The sequence below is a fragment of the Dermochelys coriacea genome, chromosome 3 (assembly GCF_009764565.3).
Source record: "Dermochelys coriacea isolate rDerCor1 chromosome 3, rDerCor1.pri.v4, whole genome shotgun sequence".
Lineage (NCBI taxonomy): Eukaryota > Metazoa > Chordata > Testudines > Dermochelyidae > Dermochelys > Dermochelys coriacea.
Window position 1 is genome coordinate 163,354,477 of NC_050070.1, and position 11,458 is coordinate 163,365,934.

Here is an 11,458-nt window from a genome sequence, read left to right on the forward strand (position 1 = left end):
ATTCTCAGATTAAAGCGCAATGCGTTTTTAAAAAATTAAGAAAATACAATACTCCTGCCACCTTACATTTAAAAAATACTATAGTGCAAAACGGCCATTGGCTGTTGAGTTCAAACAGGTATACGCATCTGAAATGCAGAGAAACTTCCCGCTGCAGGGGCTTGACACAGAATCTGGATTAAAGATCAGTCATGACAAATTACACTCTCTACTTTCTCTGTTCAGGTAACAACTCTAGTATTGTTCCTGTCAGAGAGCTAATCCTTGTCATAAGGCAGTACCAGAGAACAATGTGCATTGCTAACTCACACAGAACTTTGAATTCCTCCCAGCAGATAACACTAAAGGACAATTCCCTATAGGTTAGAAGTTGTGGATTCTGCACTGTTATCACAGACACAGCTTTCACGGAGATCCTTGCATGTTGCTCACAAGGATCAAAGGCACAACATGGTTCTACGTGCTGGAGTTTTCAGCCAGCTGGAGTCAGAGATTTTGATATTTGACTTCTTAATACATCAAATATACAAAGGACACCTTTGGTTATCAGGGTGAGTAGCTTTGGATTCATTCAGGACTAGCAAACAGCTTGGCATACCAACACCTCTCTTCTATCTTGTTTTCAGCTTCAGAAAAAAAATTACAGGTTTCAGAGTAGCAGCCGTGTTAGTCTGTATTCGCAAAAAGAAAAGGAGTAGTTGTGGCACCTTAGAGACTAACAAATTTATTAGAGCATAAGCTTTCGTGAGCTACAGCTTACTTCATCGTCTCTAAGGTGCCACAAGTACTCCTTTTCTTTTTGAGAAAAAAAATTGAATCTCAGGTTAGCTAGCAGTTATGTTTGTGAAGAATCACTCATTTTTGAGGTTATTTGATGCAGAGAGTCTGCAAAGAGCCTGGAAAAATAGCTTTGAGGGATGTCAACTGCCCCATTTATTTGAGGGAGGTGTTAACTCAGATGCCAAAGAGTGATAATGTAAATCAACATTGTTTACTAATTCATTCCTCTTGTAAGAAGGGAGAGGGAGGATCATAGATCTGTAAAATTTACTGGTTTCAGAGTAGCAGCTGTGTTAGTCTGTATTCGCAAAAAGAAAAGGAGTACTTGTGGCACCTTAGAGACTAACAAATTTATTAGAGCATAAGCTTTCGTGAGCTACAGCTCACTTCATCGGATGCATTTGGTGGAAAAAACAGAGGGGAGATTGATATACATACACAGAGAACATGAAACAATGGGTTTATCATACACACTGTAAGGAGAGTGATCACTTAAGATAAGCCATCACCAGCAGCGGGGGGGGGGGGGGAAGGAGGAAAACCTTTCATGGTGACAAGCAAGGTAGGCTATTTCCAGCAGTTAACAAGAATATCTGAGGAACAGTGGGGGTTGGGGTGGGGTGGGGTGGGGTGGGGGGGAGAAATAACATGGGGAAATAGGTTTACTTTGTGTAATGACTCATCCATTCCCAGTCTCTATTCAAGCCTAAGTTAATTGTATCCAGTTTGCAAATTAATTCCAATTCAGCAGTCTCTTGTTGGAGTCTGTTTTTGAAGCTTTTTTGTTGAAGGATAGCCACTCTTAGATCTGTAATCGAGTGACAAGAGAGATTGAAGTGTTCTCCAACTGGTTTTTGAATGTTATAATTCTTGACGTCTGATTTGTGTCCATTCATTCTTTTACGTAGAGACTGTCCAGTTTGACCAATGTACATGGCAGAGGGGCATTGCTGGCACATGATGGCATATATCACATTGGTAGATGTGCAGGTGAACGAGCCTCTGATAGTGTGGCTGATGTGATTAGGCCCTATGATTTTCCACCAAATGCATCCGATGAAGTGAGCTATAGCTCACGAAAGCTTATGCTCTAATAAATTTGTTAGTCTCTAAGGTGCCACAAGTACTCCTTTTCTTTTTGCGAATACAGACTAACACGGCTGCTACTCTGAAACCAATCAAATTGTGAATACCTACTGTGAGGGGCTTCTCCTTTTGGTGATTCATATAGGCGGAACTTGTTTTATGGGCAGAGCTTGGCCATTGTTTTGTTTCCAATTCAACCCTTGGATGTGTTCAACTCCTGGAGCTGTAGCATGCCCTCCAAAGTAAAACATCATGGAAGTTGGGTAAAAAATGTGAAAACATATAATATAGACATGGCAGTCATACCACACAATGGCACTCCTTCCAAAAACACACACCCGTCAGGTGGAGCAATGGGTATGGGTACAAAACAGGCACAGGAGATGGAAGAGTAAGCGAAAAAGCAGCAGAGGTACCAAAAATAAATATTCTCTGTGTGTCTGCTACATAAAGACAAGTACCCTTTTCCACCATGGTCAACTTGATCTGTCACATTGCCTTCTTCCTGAAAGGGTACAACCCTACCTGTCCAATAGGCCATGCCTGTGATACAGTCTCATTTTAACAAACCATTCCATATCCCCAAACTTACTTTGCTTCTCCAATAAGCATCTCTCAGTACTTTGCCATCTCCCGTAAGCAATTGATTTGTCTAGGTTCACTGTATTTAGGTAAAGCACAAAAGGCCCCTACCAACATCTAGGTATCATCACAGACTGCTCTTGTGATCCTGCATGCAGGCTGGGGTGTCACTTCACAGCCCCTCCGACCTCACCACAGGACGGGTTGGCATTGTTTAGTTCATGAAGTATGAACATGCTGCATCTCATTCAAACTCGTGCTGCACCGAGGCCAGAAGTTTTACAATGCTGCCTTTTCAGATTATAAACATGTCAGGGCCTGATTAGCAGAGGTGCTTGGCATGCACAGCTGACTACAGAGGGAGCCATGTTCCCCTTTGCACTCCTGAAAATTAGGCCCCATGCCACTGAACCATTTTTTCCATGTGATGGGGGGGTTTGCTGACTTGGCATTTTGTATCCTGCTTTTTCACTCTGTGCTATGCTAGCAACAGGAGCCCCAGGCCCTTAGACTGACTTTATGTTGAAAGGAGGAGGGAGAGGAGAGTGTTGGTTGAGAAATACAGATAAGCAACAGCAATTGGCAGTCTCAGCAAGAAATGAACTAGTTGATTTCAAGGAGGAAAAGCAGCCTTGACATGAATCACTGACAACTTAATGGCAACAATATTTATCCTCTCTCTCTCTCTCTCTCTCTCTCTCGATTTGTTGTTTGATTGTTGGGTTTTGGTCTATTTTAGAGTCATCGTTTAGCATGAGTTTCTCTTGCCAATAAGCCTTAACTCCTCTCCCCACCTCCCCGCCCCAAGCCCACCACTAAAAACTTGATCTCTAGCCCCACTTTGAAAATGCACTGATAGCAACAAGCCTATTCCATAAAAGCTGCACCAGCCAAAGGGAGGCCATAGTTCAGTAGACTAGAGAACACAGTTACCATCAGGCAGAGCAATTTACAAGCTAAAGTTCATATTTACCTTTGTGGAAAGTCCTGGTGATAACAGGCTAGAGTTACCCATTAGCAAGCAGCTATTATATTATACCTAAGAACTGCTGGGTATGTAACATACATATGGAATCAAAACCTGAGCCATATATCTCTCTTGCTATTTCCTGCCACACCCAAAGAATCATTCATTTCTCAGAAGGAAGCAAATGCAGAGCTGTAACCAAAAAAAAAAAAAAGGAGTGAGATTAATCCAAACACATTTGGTGGCTTGTGTGAAGTGAGGATCGTGGGTCTGACTGGACAAGAGTTCACATTGCAAAAAACATCATCACAATAGATACCCAGTGGCAGCCTTGTTGGAAGTTTGAGCTGACACATCAAGGACAATATGGTCCTTTGCCACTTACGTATCATCTCTCATCCTTAGTGATGGTTTCTCCAGGGCAGGGCGGAGGCCTGTTAACTAAGCCATGTGGGAAAGCTTGCACTGCAGCTGCCTATGCTGTACTTGTTTTGTGAATAAAAAACTTCCTTTCATTTGTGCACTTAAAAATAACATTCACAAAAGCAAAGGAAGCATTTTTATTTTTATTTACAGTTCTTCATTTTTCTGATCACCATTCAGAGAAACACATCTGGGTTGTTAAGAGAGGCAATTCCAGTTCTTTCATAATAAGGCAAAGAGAACATGCCAACAAGATTTACTTAAAAGAATGGCAGAAAAGCATAACGTAAAACTCCAAATATTAGTGAGGAAAATGCTTGATGTCATGTCAATAACAGTTCAGATTTGTTTCCCTCAAAGTGTGATGCTAGGAGATCTCCATCCAAATTTCTTAGCCCAGCCATCTGAAAGTTTCATTTTGATATGGCATCACTACAACTTTCACAAAACGAGATGAATACAGAGTGAGTAGAATTCTATGGGCCTCAGATGTGCCTGGTAGTGTTTCTTCCAGAGTCTGGCGATATTTGGTATTTTTCTTAAAGCCCCAGCTCCCAGAGTCAAGTGATTACACAAGATTCTCAGCTTTCATTTTCAAAAAAAGTAATTTTCTAGCCCTCACAATTACAGAGAAAAGCTTGGCAACATGACTAGAGGGAACCCTAAAGGCTCAAAAATCAGAAAGCAAGCAAAATATATATATCTTCTTAAAATCTTGTGATTTTTAAGCAAATCTCATGGTTTTTGAGCAAATCTCCTGATTTTGCCAGGCCCAAGGAATGATTTCTCAATGTCTGGAATTGGCAATACTGAGGTAGTAAAGCTAAGCCCAGCCCTGCATATAGTTTCTGAACATATTCATTGTAGCTGTCACTAACAAAGCATTAAAATATACAAGCAAATCAAAGGTTACCTTTTCTTGATACCTTTACTATCTCTATTTCCTTCCATTATTTTGACTATTCCTCCTCATAACCAACATCAAATCTCCACTGCTTCTCAACCTCATTCCCCTTCCTGTTTTTCCACTCATACCACTCTCCCTCTTCTACTTGCTTTCCCTTCCTCTTTGCTCCTTTTAACACATAGCTTGAGTAAATGAATTCATTTAGAATTACAAACTTTGGCTTAATTAATCTACGATTATTTCCTTGGGCTTGCACATTCTTTCATTGGATCTGATTTTAATAGCTGAAAAGCACTTGAGATGTTTGCATGAAAATCACTGGAGAAATGCGATTGTTCCATTCGAATACTGTCACGTCAGTGGCTTCCTTTGTTGTTGAAAAGAATTTTCAGATGCCGGTCACAGCAGCAGATCTAATGCTAGGAAAGTACAAATCACCATGCTCCTCTATGAAAGCTCATTTTTTCTTCCTTTATGAGACAGGCAGAGCTACTCTAGCGGACCAAGGAGGCTACTGTTGCTGCTACTCCAAAGGGTGCTGCATATGCAGTTGCTAATCCTTGCAGGCCAATCACCAAGTAGCGACATCCTTTCTGGAGAGCTTTGCCAACATTCTATTTTTAGGGAAGAAGGGGGCGGGGGAGAGAGAGAACAGAAAATAACATTAAATTAAACAGTTTGGGGAGCTCAAATAAAGGGCAGCCATTTTATTCATCCTTCAACAACCTCAGAATATGAACAGACCCACCATCTTCTTCAGGCTTGTCCACAGGGAAAAGTTTTACTTGTTAAACCAGCATAATTCAACTGATATAGTTATACCACTATAAATTGCGGAGTGGACACTCTTATTCTGCAGCAAGAATGGGGGATTTTTTGTTAATTTTTTTAACGCCCTCCAAAGTAATATAAGCTAAACTGAAAAAAAAAGGCATCATTCGATAATAAGAGAGTTGAAACAGAGTTACACCTCTGTAACTATATAGGTTTCAGCTCTCACCTTAGCTTATACCAGAAGAGCTTTCCCAGGCAGATACGCCTTACGTGTGTTATAAAGACTATTAGATTGCTTGCATTTAAGAAGGACACTAGCTGGTTAAAATTGGGGTGAACGTTTAATGGAAATGTACACAAACATTGCAACTCTTTTTGTCAACATTTCACATTTTGACCATCTCTGTTTCAATATATATCTATAAAAAACTCACACATTTGTTTACAGCATTGCAGGAAACCCAAGATAGATTATTCAAACTGAAAATATTAATCTAATTTTCATTTCAGTCTTGATACTATTTACTTACATTTGGCGTTCCTCATGATTGGACAGTTAAACAGTCTGGGCCAGTGGTTTTTTTGTTTATAGTTAGCTTCTAGTCAAACTTACTTTCAAGCCCTCAGAAACTAGCACAAGACTGCAAGGGTTTACATTGCACACACTGCAGGTGAATGCTTATCTGTTTAAAACAAAATCGGTGGAATCCAATTCATTTCTATTATAGTCATAGCTTTCCCTAAAATTGAATTACAGCACCTGAAGACCAGATGAGATCAGACAATGTCCCTTCATGGACCAAACTCTGTAGTCCTCATGCCCACAAAACCCTATAGGAGTTTTAATAGTATTAGGGTGACCAGATTGAGAGGCAGGACAGACCAGTGGGTAGAGCAGCAGATTGGAACTCAGGACACCTGGGTTCTTTTCCCAGCTCAGCCATGGATCTGCTGTGTGACATTGCGCAAGTTACTGCTCCTCTGTTTCCTACCTGTCTTTTCTGTGTTTGTCTACATTTAAGAGTTTTGCCAGTTTATCTATATGGGTATCGTTAAACAAGCCAAACCTTTCCCCTGTAGATGCAGTTATTGGTATAAAAGTGCTTATGCCCATTCCCAGAACTGCCATAAGATACACTGGGATAAAAACTTTTATACCGCTATTACTACTGTGTCTATACTAGGGCTTTTACTGACATAGCTGTGTCGGCAAAAATAAAATAAAATAAAATAAAATTACACCCCTAACCAATATAATTATGCTGGTAAACTTTTGTGTGTAGACTAAGGCCTGGTCTACGCTAGAGAATTAGGTCAGTGTAACTGCATCACTCAGGGGTATGAAAAATCAACACCTGGTCCCCTGAGTGATACAGTTAAACCAACCTTATCCCCCAGACAGACAGCACTAGGTCAATGGGAGAATCTAGCTACGGCCTCTAAGGGACCGATGGGAGAACCCCTCCGTCAGCATAGGTAGCGTCCTCACTGAAGAGCTGCAGCGGTGCAGCCGTGCCACTGTAGCATTTTAAGTGTAGATGAGCCCTAAGCCTTAGACCAGGGGTGGGCAACTGGCCTCCACTTCCACATCATTTATTTGGCTCGCTCATAGGTGGCCGGTGAAAATATTTTTTGTGGGGGAAATGGAGGAGGCTGAGCTGGGGCATGGCTATGGCTGACCCAGTTAGCACCCCGCAGACCCAAATCTGAGCACCAGACACAAATTAAATGGAAAACACTGAGTTACCAAAATTATTCAAGAGGAATGTTACTTTCAGAATAGGAGTGATTTTTGACCTAAATGACGATAGTTACCAAAGTAAAAAATTGTTACTTTTCCCCCTTAAAATTTGTGTATGACTTTCAGGGACACCTTGACTCTAAACTGATTATTTTATAGATATATGGGATCTTATTATATTCTTTTTGTTGCTGCTGGAAAAGAAAAAAATTCACCCCCTAATACTAGTAGTTAATTGGAATGATGTCAAAATAAGAACACTAGAGAAATGCAGCACAAAGAAATGTAAAGTATCCCGTCACATGGATTAGCTTAGTGCCATTTCCAGACTGAAATGAAGATTTTCTATCCTTTGATCTAAGTGAGAGTCAGTTTCATTCTGTCTCTAAAGGGACTGGTTTCTTCCAAACAAAAAAGAAAGTCAGCAGGCTGCTTCCTCAGATTTAACTAATTAATTGCCTTTCAAACAGACATTTCTCTTTCCTATGAATGACAGCAATGTATTTCTAGACAGCTTCAAAATATGTGTGTGAGATATTTAGGGATGTTTTTAAGTTAGTTTGAAGTGTGATTTTACATACCTAGGAAATCTGTTGGACAATTACTATTAGTTACTATAGTGATCTAAGAACTCACCACTTTAGCACAAATTTACTTTTCAATGGAAAGGCAGGGTTGCAGTCATAGGATATTAAGTGTATCTTTTTAGCCATCTTTGATTCACCTCCTAAGGACAATGGAGGTTAGTGCCTTTAAGATTTACACTTACAACTTCTGATGTTACAATAAGAAGTTTGAGAAATAATTGTCAGTTACTCCCTTACCCTCTCCCTGAGATCCGTGCAGGATTGTTCACTACATAGTTTTGTGGTCAAGGCACAGGACTAGGTGTCAGGGCACCTGGATTCTACTCCCAACTCTGCCACTTATTTATGGTGTAACCTTGGGTATGTCACTTCATTTCTCCATCTGTAAAATTGGGTAACAACTCACAGAAGTTCAGTGAGGTGCAATGTTCCAGAAATTCTTGGCAACCCTCTAAAAGAGGGTCTCCTACTGCTGCACTTCTAAGTGACTTCTAGTGCTTGCTGTAGTCTAATTTTCCCCTCTGTTCATCTATCTATGTACTATAAGGCTCCCATCAGCTTGAGGTCTGAACCCTTCACATACATCAATTAATCCTTCCAGCACCTTTGCACAGTAGGGAAGTATTGTCCTATTTTACAGATGGGGAAATGAGACAGAGAGAGACGATGTGATTTCCCAAGGCCACATAGGAAGTCTGTGGTACAGCCAGGAAGTGAAGGCAGATCTCCCCATCATCCTTCACCACACAGTCATTCCTCCTCTAGTTTTATTTCCTGAAACCAGCAGTGCCCCCCTGCAGGGCAGTTATACTTGTGTTTGCATTTAGGGTTTGTCTGCTGTATTCATTCCTTTTTTTAGAACCATCTCTCAGTTTGCATTCCCTTTGCCTCGGAGTTTTGAATACAATTTTTGTGACATTTCAGTTTACTAGCACATGACGCCACTGATCAACTATTTAAAAGCGCCTTACAAGTTAATTTTCCTTTGTCCGTCTGATCAGCAGAGGAGTCTGAGTGAGAGAAGAAGGAGGAGTACTTGTGGTACCTTAGAGACTAACAAATTTATTTGAGCATAAGTTTTTGTGGGCTAAAGCCCACTTCATCAGATGCAGACATAGAAAATACAATAGATAGATAGCATGAAAAAATGGGGGTTGCCATACCAACTGTAAGGAGAGGAATCAGTTATGGTGGGCTATTATTATCGATTAAGGGCAGAGAAGGGGAGCCTGGCTCTTCACCATCAAAGGAGAGGGCAACAGGGGAAGACTGTGTAAAGTGTGCGTTTCCTGTGTCAGGCTACAAACTGGGAGTTGCTGTCACATTTAGCGACACTAAAGCATGACACATCCTGCAGTAAATTCTTTCTTTGAAGCAGCGTTGCACAGTGGGGAGGGTGCAGAGAAGGAAGTTGAAGGGACAGAAGAATGCTGTGGTCTCCCACCTCCACTCTCTAACCCAGATGTCCTGCCCCACTAATAGGTCTCAACACAAGCACCACTGCCACAGATAGAGTGGAAAAATCACGGCCGTGTCTTACTGCACACATTACAAATGGCACTTGGAAGGGAGGAAAGTGGGAAGGGGAGACAGGATGTTTAGGTTCTAGTCCAGGCTCTGCGGCGATCCTTTGTGTGACCTTGTGGGAATGGCAACCTGCACGTGCCTCGGTTTACCTAGGAGTGAAATGGGGCCCGACACACCCCACAAGAGTGGGGTGAGGTTGGATTCAGTAACGTTTGCAGAACCGCACCCGGAAAGGTGCTGGGGGAGCGCAAAGGATTCATGGTGCTTATGCTCAAATAAATCTGGTAGTCTTTTAGGTGCCACCCGGCTCCTTGTTGTTTTTGTGGCTAGGGGCTATCACGGCTACCCCCCGATACTTGACGTGGTGCTTAGGGTTGGGAGTGCAGCTTCTGCAGCAGAAAAGAAAGTCAAGTCCTGAAAGGGATATTGGGTACGGAAATACCCCCGGGAGCCCAGGCCGAGCCACCAGCGGAGCCCTTTGCTAAGCGGAGCCGGCAGGGAAGGCGGACGATGCGTTTCAAAGAGAGCGAAGGCCGCGGAGCGTCCCCCACGGCAAAGCCAGCGAGCCCGCCTGGCGGGGCCGTGTCAGAGGCCGGGACGGCTCCCGCGGGCGCTGGCACGGACTGGAGCGAGCTAGAACCCCCCCCCCCCCGGCCCGCCCGGCCCCCGGGGCTTGCAGCGCCCCCTTCCCACCGCCTCTGGCACGCGCTGCTCTGGGCTCGGCCCCGCCGGGCTGGCTGCAGCCTCCGGCCAGCTCCGAGCACACGGAGGCCGGGGCCACCGAGCAGCCGCGTGCCAAGGCGCGGGCCGCCCAAGGGCCTTCTCAGCGCCCCCGGCTGAGCTGGCTGCGGGGGGCAGCGCCAGGCTCCTGACCTTGCTGTACTTCCTCAGCTTCCTCTTGCACTTGCTCCTGCCTGCCGAGCCCTCCTGCCGCAGCGGCTCGTAGCTGTCCGGGAGGAAGGCGAAGCGCCCTTTCCTGGAGCGGCGGGTCCCCGGGGCTCCCAGGCTCTCCTCCTCCTCCTCCTCCTCCTGCTGCTGCTGCTGCTGCCGCGCCAGGATGGAGACCCTGTCCTCTCCAGGCCCCGAGTGGGAGAACTTGGCGTTCACCTTCCCCCCCAGCCGGGCCCCCACGGTCATGGTGCCGAAGCCCGCTGCCGGGGTGGGCCGGCTGGCTGAGAGGCAGGCGAGCTACACCTTTGAGCCCTTCCTGCTTCCCAGCCCCGGGACGGGACTTTCCAGGGGCCTGGCCAGGGAGAGCAACAGGTGGAGCTCGAGCGATATGCATTTACATCCCAGCCTGGGTTAGACCCTCCCCTGCCCAGCCCTGAGCCTGGCAGAGACAGGCAAATCACAGCAGCCTCGATTGACCCCCCCCCCTCGGCCCACTAGAAACTAGAGCCAAGGAGCGGGGTTTGCAGCCTGTTTGACATCATCCCTTCCTGAAAGTATTGGGGAGCGTAGAAAGCTTCTTCCATTACCTCCCCCCCAGCTTTCTAAACCCATTGGCAATGCTAGGGCCCTTGGCAGGGGCATGCTTCCAACCTTTAGGATTGAAGGAGACACTAGCATCCATGCCCATGCCTGGCAGAGACAGGCAAATCACAGCAGCCTCGATTGACCCCCCCCCCCTCGGCCCACTAGAAACTAGAGCCAAGGAGCGGGGTTTGCAGCCTGTTTGACATCATCCCTTCCTGAAAGTATTGGGGAGCGTAGAAAGCTTCTTCCATTACCCCCCCCCCAGCTTTCTAAACCCATTGGCAATGCTAGGGCCCTTGGCAGGGGCATGCTTCCGACCTTTAGGATTGAAGGAGACACTAGCATCCATGCCCATGCCTGGCAGAGACAGGCAAATCACAGCAGCCTGGATTGACCCCCCCCCCACCCTCGGCCCACTAGAAACTAGAGCCAAGGAGCGGGGTTTGCAGCCTGTTTGACATCATCCCTTCCTGAAAGTATTGGGGAGCGTAGAAAGCTTCTTCCATTACCCCCCCCCCCAGCTTTCTAAACCCATTGGCAATGCTAGGGCCCTTGGCAGGGGCATGCTTCCGACCTTTAGGATTGAAGGAGACACTAGCATCCATGCC

The 11,458-nt window shown here is 44.8% G+C and overlaps 1 protein-coding gene across 1 annotated transcript; it reads right to left on the reverse strand.

The window, feature by feature from the left end:
- Positions 1-3,961: 3,961 nt before the first annotated feature.
- C3H1orf115 (chromosome 3 C1orf115 homolog) lies at positions 3,962-10,751 on the reverse strand. Its single transcript, XM_038397203.1, has 2 exons — positions 10,248-10,751; positions 3,962-5,359 (listed from the first exon to the last, which is right to left on the reverse strand). Exons 1-2 carry the CDS (start codon positions 10,509-10,511, stop codon positions 5,240-5,242), a joined length of 384 nt encoding a protein of 127 aa, XP_038253131.1. The 5' UTR covers positions 10,512-10,751; the 3' UTR covers positions 3,962-5,239.
- Between the last annotated feature and the right edge of the window lie 707 nt (positions 10,752-11,458).

Excerpts from the sequence above, each read along its gene's own strand:
- C3H1orf115 (XM_038397203.1), bottom strand. The coding sequence starts at position 10,511 with ATGACCGTGGGGGCCCGGCTGGGGGGGAAGGTGAACGCCAAGTTCTCC. Across the intron at positions 5,360-10,247 it reads AGCTGAGGAAGTACAGCAAG|AATGTTGGCAAAGCTCTCCA; the intron begins GTCAGGAGCCTG and ends CCCTAAAAATAG.